The following is a 13,184-nucleotide window of genomic DNA, read 5'->3' on the forward strand; positions in this document are numbered from 1 at the left end:
TCCAACCACAACCAAGTTGTTTTGTTTTTACTGTTGTCAGTTCTTCAGTTTAGTTTTTACATTTTGATAATTTTGTTGTCCGAGCTGAGAATGCTTGAATTAAAAGAAATTGCTTTTACCCACTAGGCCTAGTTAGTTTTAATTTGTCAAGCAGATGGCGACTAATAAGTGTAAAGTATTTTTGGGATTCGAGGACGAACAAATAACTCAGAAGTTCAAGTCTGTTGTAAATTTTATGACCAATAAAGTTGGTGGAAAGCCTGTAAGTATTAGGTTAGATTATTGATTTTATTGGTGAACTTTCTACACATGCTTGAAATCACCACGCTAGTATACTAAAGTTGTTGTTAGCCTAATTAGTAAATTGATATTTGCATAAGAAACAAATTGGCCTTTGTTATTGATTTTAATACAAAGTTATCAATGCAAATAAATGAATTAATTCATTAGTTCAAAGTACTTTTTGCTGAGCCAGGTCCAGCAGGGTTGTTGGTTACACTTAAGTTTAACTTACGTCCTAAATTTACTATTTTACACTATACATTAACTACCAGCTGATAATAAAATGGAACTTTTCTAATCTAAAACGAACCTTAACCAAACTGCAGTGTGTGAGTAAATGTAGGACGTAAACTTAAGTGCAGCGAAGTTGTTAACAAATGCATTTTTGTATGTCCTCATGAAATAAAATTTTAGTAATGTTCCATAGTTTAACACCTGATTAAGTTATTAAGTTGGTCTTTGACCAAGCAGGGCCGGTAAACCATGTTACCGGTAGGCCTACTTAACTTATTTCTCAAGTTAATTGTGACAATAGGATTAGGCCTATTCGAATTTACTTTTTTATTTCTTAATCTTAGAGGCCTAAATGCATGTCTTGTTAATCTTTCATTTTTAAATCTACAAAGCAGACATCCTTCCTGTTAACAAAGTTACTGGAAAAAGTGATAACTTAATTCATAACAGTAAACATATCCTAATGTAAAAACAGACAATGTAAGATAGACTAGCAGCCTGCGTCACTTCCTGACTTCAAAACCTGTGATATATTTGATATAGTTGATAGGGTGAAAACGATTATTTCTCATCATATCCATATTTGCTTTGTGTGCCCTATTATTTTCAGGTATACTTTGGTATCATCCAGAGGCTACTTATTTTAGAGGGATTTTTTACAGGAGACCAAAAATAACTACATAGGCCTAATTTAAAAGAACATACTTTAATTGGCTTACTGTCCAAATTTGACATGATTACGATGAGCATCCTTTGAGTTCTGCCTCTTAGAAGGCAGCGATATCGGCAAGGATTGAGTTGAATGCTTCGCTGCCGCTCTGTCACATTTACTCCGCAAAGTAGGTATACAGTGCGCTGGGGTGGTTATGTTAGGTTGGATTATCATAAATGTGTTTATAAGACTTTCTTCCTCGTTTCGGTGTGAATCGAACGATACCAGATGAGTCATCACTCAGGACACCCACACAGCCCCCCCCACCCCCCCCCAGACACAGAGGGGCCCAGATACAGGCACAGTGACAGGTGATGCCCGCACTCCAGTCAACGACCTGACCTTGGCCTATTTGGAGGGGATTTGGCGGGCGAAAGTATGACTCATCTGGTACAGTTTGATTCATAATGAAACAAGGAAAATTCTACAACCATATTTATGATAACATAACCGCTGCAGCGCGCTATGAGAGTATCCTCCGGATAATACCAAAGTACCTATTTTCATTGTGAGCTCGATTTCTTCAAGGCATCTTAGTAAAGTTACAAATAATAATGGAACATACTATGAAAACACAAAATCTCTTCTTTTAATTTAAAACAAATAACATTACAATATTGTACTTAAATGACCTAAAACATCAATAAAACATAGGCCTACTATGAAAACACAAAATTCTATCACAACACCAAGTCTAAGTCATTTTGTTCTTTACATTTTATACAATTAGCATTACAATATTTTACTTGAATTCACTGAAATATCACCCACTACAGATAACTCCACTTTGTATGGATGTAAAGAAAATTGTATTAATCTGTTTTGATGTAAACAAATATAAACTTTAAACAATTCAGATGATTGACAACAGAATTCAGCACAAACTCTGAAATTTTAAAAGCCTGTAGGACGAAGGGCTTTCACAAGATATAATCCAAAACCGCAAAAGGCACATCTAGAGGATAAGAGCTTTAAATTAATACCCAATATGCCTATACAAATTTATGTTTAGGGGTCGATTTGCACACGAAAATCCAACAAATTCTTTTGGAAAAATTTTTTTTTACAAACCAACAACAGTTGAAGTCATAGGTTCGAAAAATATTTCTTAACAAACATACAAATAATATTGGAGTCATAGGCCTACCTATGTCAAATTTCTGCTGCCAAGCTGGGCAGGTTTTATTACATTTTATGTTCTGCCTTAGACGTCGCTTATTGTAGACTTGTGTGCAACAGTTGTGTTAAGTAAATAACCTACAACAGTCCAAGTCTTTGCAAAGTAATCCATAATATGAACTTTGTCGATAAATATACACCAATACTAACTTATGCTTTTAAGTTTACCTATCCTAAAACTTATGTCCTTTTATTTGTTAAATAATATATTTTTATATTGTAGGATTGGGTTGAAAACAAGCCAACAGCAAACCCACTATGTCAACTATGTGGATTGTCTTTACCACTGATTGTACAGATTTATGCGCCACTTGAAAAGTCACCATACCACCGAACCCTGTACATATTTGGATGTATCAACCCAAACTGCTGGAATCAAAAAGGAAGGTGGGTTTTGATGATTAAGAAGACGGATACACTTAAGTTTACGCCCCACATTTACTATTATACATTAACTATCAGCTGATTATAAAATTAAACTGTTCTAAACTAACCTAACCAAACCTAACTTGTTGTATGTGAGTAAATGTGGGGCGTAAACTAAAGTGCAGCCAGAACACTCCTGGTTTTAAAAGATTATTTTATTTTATTAGTAAAACTAGCTGTACCCGCGGGCTTTGCCCCGTTCAACTTCACAAGTGAGCTCGTTCGCATGGCTCAATCACGTCCTGGTTGATGTTCGTTCGCTACGCTCACTCACCTTTAGGTTGGAGCTCGTTCGCTCCGCTCACTTACCTTCAGGTTAGCTCGTTCGCTACGCTCACTCGCTTCCAGGTTGAAGTTCGTTCGCTACGCTCACTCACCTTTTGGTTGCAAATTGGCTGTAGTCATAAATTTAAAAAAATAATAGTGCTGCACCCTGTTGGTAATCCTTGTAACTAATGCTATTGAACATCATAGAACAGAACCAACTTGTTTAATTGAAACAGCTGTTAAGAAATTCCTTTTAAATACCGTATGAAAATCATAAGGTTAACATGGGAAACTCTAGAGCCACTGGGGCGGAGCCCGAAAGCCCGATCAGAATAAAAACTACTTAGTTTTCCTATTTAATGCCCAAAGAATCGGTGTACCGAATTTCAGCCTCCTAGGTAAATGGGAAGTGGGAGAATTAGTGATGAGTGAGTGAGTGAGTCAGTCAGTCAGTCAGTCAGTGAGGGCTTTGCCTTTTATATATTTAGATTAGTTTTTTCATACAAAATTGTCTACAGTCATAAATTGTGGTAAAAAGCTTTACATTATCATTCCCTTAGTACCTATGACATAAAATAGACGATGCTTACTTTCTTCCCTAGGCTAGTTGCACTCACAGAGAGATTTTGGATGGTCAGTAAGTTAAAATATCGGCAGACATTTTACAATAAATTGTGTTTTAAGTGTGAACTTATTTAGTCACGTACGCCACTGTGTTGAAACATGTTATTTTACTGGCGTAGATCAGTGTTTGTTGTGTGTGCCAGGATCTGTTCACTCCTGGACCTCACTAGCCTATAGGAATTAGGACGGTCAAAAATTGGTCTTATACCGTACTTGTTTGATAATTTAATTGTAACACACCATTATGTTTTATTTTATTCCAACGGACATTCGATTTTTATGTAGGCTAAAGTACTATTTGTTTACAAACATTATATCGATGTAGTTATGCAATGATTATGGTTAAGATGGCTAATATTAAATAACAACTTTAAAATTAGTGATACTTAGACATACGCAACAAAAACAAATAAATTTAATAATCAACAATTACTAGCAAAAATAGCAATAGATTTTTGGGTACTTTCCTGTTAAAGGGAACAAAAACATATAAATTTAATTATAACAATTACTAGCAAAAATAGCAATAGATTTTTGGGTACTTTCCTGTTAAAGGGAACATTTATTATTATCGATGATTTTTTTTCTCGATATTTCAATATTTTTGTTTTCCTTTACGATACATTACAAATTGACAGCTGATCTTTAGGCTAAAATATAGTCTATTATGGATTAAGAAATAAAACTGTTCTAAGCTAACCTAACATAACCAACCAAACTTGCTGTACCCTTTAAAAATTCCGTTTGATGACAGAAAAGGCGAGTGGAGAATATTAAACGGAGTTTTTAAATGTTACAGCAAGTTTGGTTAGTTTAGAACAGTTTTATTTCAATATACAGTATTTTTAAATTATTGTTTGATGATTCTGATCAAAATATTTATTTATCATAGTTGTCAGCTGATGTGTTTCAATTTGTAAATATCAACATATCGAGAAAAAAAATCATTGATAATAATGAATGTTCCCTTTAACAGGAAAGTACCGAATTTTGCCCTTTGTACTAACCATAAATAACAAGGAAAGCAGGCATGTTCAAAATAATAAATATATAAACAGCCTAAGTAAATAAAAATGAATTAAATAAACCACTCAGACTTGTTCAGATTAATTGGATGTTTACGGTTATTATTAAAGCTCTACTCCACAATACAAGATTCTGTACTAGATTTAACTTGTTACGATAATTATACGATTTAAAATTTGGTTCTACGGTGCCCATGTGAATGGTGAAATCCTGAGATAAAAATAGTTGCTATTCCTAGGTTATACATAGGTGGATATAACTTGGAAACCCACAGTTTCTATAGGTCAAAAAGTTTATGTATTTAGTATTTGAAAATCTGTTCTTCCTGTAGGATGGAACATATAGGATGAAATTCAATTAGCTTGAATAGCCTAACTGAAACTATGTTAAACATTGTTGAATTGCCTACCTAAGAAAACGTTCGTTTATTTCAGCTGGGTTTGTCTGAGGAGCCAGATACTCGATACCAAGTCGGTAGAAACTGAATCCGACAGACAAGAGACGACACAAAACTTTGATTGGTGTGAGGGTGCAGACAACTGGGAGGACGAGGAAAATGGCAACTTCATCCAAGGAGTTAACAACGACCCGAGCATGATCAACGGCAACCTGAGCAGCCGAATGGAGGGGTTGTGTGTGGCAGGGGGAGGAGCAGAAGGGGGAGAGGAGGTCTCTGCGGCTGGAGCGATGTGTAACCCACTGAGCTACCTGGCCACGGCCGAGATAGAGGGTGATGAGGGGGAGGTGGTCACTATTGACACTCCCACCACAGCTCAGACCGACGTCATTGCACTCTTCGACAAGGTCAAACCTGTGCCACAGGTGAGCCAGTTGAGTTTAAATATTTTTTATGACTATCCTCTAGAATACTAATATAGTTATTTTATGTATTTTCTAATTCATAAGGATAAAGCCTACACCATGGATCTTTAATTTTTTTAAAGGAGAGTGGTCTAAATCGGCTGTTGTTACTAATGTCAACCCGTTGCAAAGAATTCACTAAATAATTAATAGTCCAGTAAAATAGTATCCAGTAGTATCTATGTCCAGCTTCAATCCCTACCAAGTAGGCTACACAGTAACAAGTAGATTTGTTGTGCAGTTGAAGTCAATAAATTTGACTAGAGAAGTGTACCAAATGGCTGTTGGTTTAGTACCATCAGATAAACTTTCTACCATTAGCAGCTTGATTGTCAACTCTGTTGACCTACCAGCTCAATAAGTTAACATATAGGTATCAATAACTAACCCGCTTCTTCCAGGCCAAAAATGAAAAAGATTGGCTCTGTCCTGTTTTAACCATTCTCTAAATAATATACAATAGCATAGATAATTCCACGATAAGTCACCATGAAGCCTAAACATAAAAATATTGACCCTATAGTATTACTTAGGTTTTTGTAAATAAATCGTTTAAATCATCGAAAGTTAATATTTAAAACAATTTTCCGTCATTCATTCTAATACCTCAGGGGTCCTAAATTTGCCAATCAACTTCCCCTTGAATTCTAATTCAAGTAATTGTTTTACTGAAAGTTCATAGAACTGGTTAAGAAGGTAATTTAGATTTTGTTGTAAAATAATAATAGCTTTATATTTGGTTCCAAACAGTATGTAAGTTATTCCACCATCTTTTAGTATAAGCATTGTTTTTACGTCTTTTCAAACCAAATTCACCCCCAGGTTACATGAAGCGGATAAAATGTTGTTTAATTTAAAGCTATACTCTAAAAAAATATTAATATATATGGAACCCTATGTAGGTTTTTATCCCTTTTTTTCAAACAGAGGGCCAGGCTTACAAGTGACCATGGGATTGCATCGCAGCTGGAACAGCTTATTGTGCACTATTATCATATTGTGGTTTTTATAATGAGTATCTTTTCTCTAATTCTACTTTGTAAACCTAAGCAAAAGTAACGTGGAAGAAATATATCATGGGAATCCATCTTAAACACAGTTTAACTATTTCCAAAAACACTTGGAGGTCTATACCGTACTCTTAAACTTTGTTAGAAATTTTTCGTCTCTTGTTCAAGGTCCCCTCAGACTCGTTACAGTTTGCGAGTTTCTTCATAAGCGTGTGTGAAGAAGACGTCGCCAAAACCGTGAGTCCAGTGAACGCGGATGTCTACAAACACATGATGATGGACGAGGAGGTAAACTCTGTCATCAACAAGACGACGACAGAGGCAGAAGTGAACGCAAGTGATACAGGAGAGAAGTACGAGAAAACTCTCCCTCCCCACGGAGACAAACTGTTCCACCAGTTTATCACAAGGATACAGCGGAACCCAGGGCAAATATTGAGGTTAATAACGTTTTAAACACTTACTTTGATATTGAAAAGTGAAAGATACAATTAAAAGAATAGCGATAGCGCTGTTGTATGTTACTGTATTATTGTAATTGATGACTGTTTGTGGTAGCTGTGATTCAAATTCTTTTAGAAATTTGCCTAATTTAGGCTACCAAGCTTGGGCTTTTTTTGTGTTTTAAAAGGTTACAATATTTTTAATGACATGTTTATTTATTTTATGTTAGGCTATATTTGGAAAAAAAATCGCTATTGTAACTGTAAAATAAGATAAAGCGATACATGTCTACTAAGCCAAAGATTTCTGCAGCACTATTCACACCTTGGATAATACTTGAGAAACTTTGCTGGAAACATCAAGCTTATTATCATGCGGGTTGCATTGACTGTACTAGCGCCCCTTATGAAGTCGCTTAAGTAGGCCTATATCTGTAGCGCCTATACAATAAAGGGTTCCTCTGCAACATCCCTTTTTCAGCTGCCCTACTTAACCGATTCTTATGATTGCGGTGTAATTTTAAAGCTTATGATCCAGCACACCTGTGAACGGTAATGAATAAGGCGATTTCCTTAAGTGTTTGCCCCCTTGTGTTTAAAATATTTCTAGAGTTCACTTTCAAAGATCCAGTGTTGCTGACAAACTTTCTTTATAACGGTATAAATATGATTGTAATAATCTTACAGCTGATCCTTCAGTTGAATTTTTAAACCAGTCATATTGTAAACAAGAGACAGACGAAACAATTTATTAAAATGGATTTTAAATAGGCTACCTTTTTGATAATTGCAACCTGATTGGGGTCTAGGTAAATCTCTTTTCAGTCATTATAGTGTAGATCTAGTTCTTCGAAAGGTGAAAGGGTATTGCATTATTATTTTACCTTGGAATTAAGTTTTGAACCCCATTAAAAGCTCAATCCGCGCAAGGGTCCCCTTTTTATAATTATATCTGTATGTTTATGCGGTTTGTAGATTGGTATTTTTTACTTAAGGATGATTTTTACCTTGGTAAATAATATTATGATATTTTTGTTAAAACGTGTCAGGAATAAATAATAGGAGCGTTTATGCAATGTTAAGGTGTGTTTTATCATAAAGAGCAATATAATTAAATACAAATGTTTATTTGCAGGTACATCAGGGACGGAGGTGCTCCGCTGTTTCTGTACCCTCCAAGCGACGTGCCGCGATGTTGCCAGCACTGCCATGGAGACCTCGTCTTTGAGTTACAGCTGTTGCCAACCCTGATAACACGTCTGCAGCTCTCCGGTAGTGGCTCGGGTCACATAGAGTTCGGCACAGTCCTCGTCCTATCATGTCTGCGGAGTTGTTGGGCAGTCGAAGATGTCGCTCGTACGGAATACATTCTGGTCCAGCGAGAAATGTAGATAATGTCTGTGATTGTAAACGATACTTCCGACTACACGGCAAGTTTAATTCAGTTTGGCCTAATACTTTCAATTCCTTCATTTCATCAGTAAATGTAAAGTGTCCTCAATCATACAATCAACATTATAATATTAGGAGTTTTTCGATCGTAGAACAAGCTTATTTATGTCATTTTTATGTGATAATATTGTGTTGTAAGAGAGAGGCTACGTAAGTTAATAATACAAAAATATTATTTTGAAAACTAAGCTCAGAGGAGTAAAAAAAGTCTTAAAAAGAAAATTAGGCTAATTAATATTCTAAGTTATGTCTTTAATTAATAGGTATTCACCAAGAATCACAAACAAGATTAAAATTCGACACATTAAAAAAATTGCATTATAATGGACGTAATAGGCCCCACCAATGATTATTTATTTTTAAGTTTTAGATTAGGACCTTTTTTTTAAAACCTTTTGTTTTGATGCATATTTGTAATATTTTTTACTCTCAATGTTAAGAAAATGTTCATTGATAAATGTGGTCAATTTTAATGTATTTTAATTTGTTACACAGCTTTTGATTATATAGTTAATTATGGTTATACTTGCAATGTTATACTATTTAAACATTTATTTTATTCAAAATCTAATGTATAAGATTCAATATAAATGCATTATTTACCTTTAAAATATGTACAAGTACTGTTGAACAGTTAAGAAATATATAGAAATTGTTAGGCTCTTACGATTTCATAAAATGTTTCAATAGGTCTTTGGAATAAGTGTTATTATTCATCATGTTGTATTTAGCGAATTTCCCCTATAGGGAATAAGCTATTACCGTAGTACTCATGGTAAGACCTGGACCCGGGACCGATTTACTTTTTCGTTTTGAGGTCCCTAGAAACCAAAAACCATTTATATATAGCGCGATAACTCAAGCAAAAATCATCCGATTTTGATGAAATTTGGTACAATCGTGTAAACCTACGTTTATTCTAATGAGTTCCCGAACCAGCATGATCAGACTATGGGAACAGGGGTTTATGAGGGGTTTTAGGGGGTAAAAATTGGTTTTTCCCATTTTTGACCCTAAAAACTTAAAATTTAGCATTTTCTTTCCAAACCATTTTGTAAAGCTTAAAGAAACCAAATAATTTAGTGTATTGAAGCGTTATTATTATGCGCCTAATGGTTACGGAAAAAATTTCAAAAATCTGTAAATTTAAAATTCCCATGTTATTCTTATGGAGAATAAGTAAACTGTTGCAGTTTGCTTGTTTATGAACATATTTTGATGAAATTTGGAAAATGCATTAATTTCATACTAAATTATTATTTTACAAAAAAATACCTTTTTACCCTCCCTGTTGCTCGTTACTCGTTAAACTAATGTTATTTAAATAGGGAATAAATGTTATATTTTTAAGGAGACATTTTAGTGTAAATCCAGTCAGGCAAATGGAAATTCGCTTAGTCTGCAGGTTTGCTGCGGCGGGGGTATTTTTATCATACTTGTTTTATTCAGACAAATAATCTCTTTCTGTTATACACATCAAGTGATTTTTGCTATGATATTGGTTTTATGACCAAGATTATATTTGCTGATCTGCTTCAAAAATCCTACGTTGTAAAACAGAAGTGCGAGTGAAAATTCACCTAACACTCAACCTTAATGTTATTCTTAGGAATCCAGACCTGTCCTTGTAAAACTGACCCTTAATTTTTAAACAAGTACCGAACTTAAAATTTTTGAAAGTCATTAATTTTGAATTGCTTCCACAGTTCTTCTGGTTGCTAGAAATGCGTTGAATTTAATGTATCATTATTTGAAAAATCAATCGCCAGATGAAAATGACCTTGCTTGGTTTTTTCTAGAGAGAAATTAAACCTTAGAATTTTTAACTCATTGGAATCAAACGGAAGCTATAGTCAAATTATTTGCCATATTTTGCTAACCCCACCCTCTCCACTTGTTTTGTGATAAGTTTTTGTATAACTGATTTTATTGTTTGACATCTCTCACTTGACAACTGTCAGTCACTCATAAAGGTAAACATCTAAATTTGTCTTAGCTTAATAGACTTTTAAGTTGTAAACCATACAGATGACAATAATTTGAATACTTTAATTTGATGAAAATATGATTGTTTTGTCATATCTTGTCATAAAGACTGTGTGCGTACTCATATTTTCATGACTTCTGCTAGGTTGAATCTTCTTCCAGGACCGGGATTCTATTATTTACATGTTGTGTCTTCCTAGGGAATAGCGTGAGGATTTTAGATGGTGTGATCAAAGACTTGACGTAGAAATGGTCTTTTCTTTTTCTTGTCTAGTTCTAAGAATATGGATAAGATTAAGTTCTTTATTAGTGTATTTCAATTTTGAGGGTTAGAATGTGAAAAACAGTTACAATGATTACTGTCTTCCTTCTTGATTCCGACCCCTAATATCACAGAGAAGTAAGATACAGAGGAAACATGCATATGGGACGTGCGCTTTTAGCTCTGGGATGGTGGGGCGGAAATATACTAGTACAGAGCAAAGAAGAGCCCCAACGGTTATTGTTTACAACAGCTCAGTTGCAGTGCACAGGCTCTAGTGTGAGTGCTGTAGTACGTGATGAGGAGGGGGAGAGGAGAGCGGAAGGGGACGACCAATAGAATTTGCACTAGACACATGCGACTGGTGCTAGACTCGACTTAAGTGTACCATTGAATGTTTCCGCTGTATCTTACTTCTTCTCTGTGAACAATGTTTAACTTATTAACTGTTGGTTAAGTTCTTTGAAAAATCATATTTTCACTCATTCCAACACAGTTTGTCTGATATAAATAGCTCATTTAAAAAATATTTAACCTTTGTCTTTGGATAGGGCTAGTAGACTTCTCATCTTATTGTTAAATCTGAGCACGTTTTTATGTATGTTTGTTGGTGACAGACAAGTGTACTCATGTGGATAAAACGTTTCCTTTTGTATTCAAGAGAAGGTTGTTACATTTTTTTTTGTATTTTTTGGCTAAAATCACAGAAGAAAACCAATTGTTTTATTTAGTTGAAATAGTTTTCAAATAGGTCTAATAATAAGAATTAAATTGTAAACGGCATAACCACCTTTTCATGAATTTACCTTAAAATTGTTTTCAGTTGATCTGTATGAATGATGAATCTATGAGTTTCCATCTATATCTATATATTAATACGCAAGCATTTTTCTTTTCACAGTCATAACTCGATAACGGCTGGACGGATTTTAACGTTTGATGTGTCAAATTAAATGAATTCTTTTCTTACGTAGATGGGCAAATACGTCTCAGAATGTTAAGAAAGGGCATCACTTAAGTACAGTTAAGGGCTAAAGTTTTGGAACCGTGGCGCTATCCGTCGTCATTCTTTATCGAAAAAGATAAAGTTGTTTATCTTTTTTGATAAACAGTCAAAGTTAGTAGCCCAGCAGATTTTCAATTTTATTACACAATAAAACCACGCTGTAAACAATTATATGTATACAAATAAACACTAATTGGTTTGGTAATGTTACACAAGAAAAAGAAACACATTGATCTACCCTCAAACTAATTAATAACATAGCTCTAAGTCTTCAAGACGATTAAAATCATAAACAAATGTAGTATGATTGGTTTAGAAGTGCCAAGGAAGACCTTGATTTGCTGTTTCAAAATTTGGTCATGTTTGCCAGAAAGTTCCATGTGCTGAGTCATTGACAAACAATACAGAACAATAGACTGCTCATCAGTATGGCACAACGTACATATGTTCAGATTTTGGGTGTTGCAACACCCATGCGGATATTGACTAAATATTTATAGATGTAGTAGAACCACAAAAGTACAAAAATATATAAAACTTAATATTCCTCTGTTGCTAATTAATTAGTATTTCAACCTCTAATTCCAAATCAGGGATCGAGGTATACAGTAGGCTTAAAGTAACACACTTTAATATTTGAAATTAAACACTTGAGCACAGATGTTACCGTACCAGGGCCCTGTTTCATAATAAATAACAAACTAATATTATTTGTAAATCAGCTGATCGCCCAACGCAAATCTTATGGAAATTACAAGTTAAAGCTTGTAACTTGTAGTTTTATTATGAAACAGTGCCCAGTGTCTACAAACAAATTAAATTACCTGGTTAATGTACTGTAACCAAAATTTTAAGTTGTCTAATTTGCACTACACTAGCCCAAGAATCATAGTGCTGAGCATTGTGTAATTTAAATGTTTAATCCTTTAAGTCAAGCTCGTTTCTACTCAGAATTAGTTGGACAATTATATCAATAAACTCAACCTTAATTTACAAATAACTTAAAATCTAAACAATTATTTGATATCTTTATCTCCATACGTGTAAGTTTTAACCATTTGGAATAGTTACCTTTTAGGATAATGTAACATGTTAGATAAAGGTGTACAATTGATCTCATTAAACACATTTTTTATGTATGTCATAAATAGATAGAAATAGGTAAATAGTAAATTAAAGGTGATTCAATCCAATAAAAAATACACTTATGCATTGCAGTTTCTTATATAACCTCTGTCATATCCTAACTACTTTACAATTTTACAATTTTTAGCTAATACATTTTGATAATATTGTAACATGTCCAGTTTAGAGGCTTCTAGATGTTATCTCGTTATGCTATTTTAAATAGCAAATAATGTTAGATTTACATTTTGCTATCTTTTGCAGTTGCAGAAAAAAGTATTAAAATTTA

At 34.1% G+C, this 13,184-nt stretch overlaps 1 protein-coding gene across 1 annotated transcript; it reads left to right on the forward strand.

The window, feature by feature from the left end:
• LOC128988902 (programmed cell death protein 2-like) lies at positions 1–12,982 on the forward strand. The gene is made up of 5 exons (XM_054410670.1): positions 1–262; positions 2,631–2,794; positions 5,185–5,572; positions 6,790–7,061; positions 8,200–12,982. The coding sequence occupies exons 1-5, from the start codon at positions 155–157 to the stop codon at positions 8,453–8,455; spliced, it is 1,188 nt and encodes a 395-aa protein (XP_054266645.1). The 5' UTR covers positions 1–154; the 3' UTR covers positions 8,456–12,982.
• The last annotated feature ends 202 nt before the right edge of the window (positions 12,983–13,184 follow it).

This window comes from Macrosteles quadrilineatus, unplaced genomic scaffold (genome assembly GCF_028750875.1).
Source record: "Macrosteles quadrilineatus isolate MER2022 unplaced genomic scaffold, UCM_ALF_1.0 Scaffold_3__2_contigs__length_128488019, whole genome shotgun sequence".
In the NCBI taxonomy this organism is placed as follows: Eukaryota; Metazoa; Arthropoda; class Insecta; order Hemiptera; family Cicadellidae; genus Macrosteles; species Macrosteles quadrilineatus.

What these genes read in the sequence shown, in the direction of transcription:
- LOC128988902 (XM_054410670.1), top strand. Translation starts at nt 155, where the DNA reads ATGGCGACTAATAAGTGTAAAGTATTTTTGGGATTCGAGGACGAACAA. An exon ending in AGGTCAAACCTGTGCCACAG is followed by an intron (nt 5,573 to 6,789) that starts GTGAGCCAGTTG and finishes CTCTTGTTCAAG; the next exon opens with GTCCCCTCAGACTCGTTACA. An exon ending in AACCCAGGGCAAATATTGAG is followed by an intron (nt 7,062 to 8,199) that starts GTTAATAACGTT and finishes GTTTATTTGCAG; the next exon opens with GTACATCAGGGACGGAGGTG.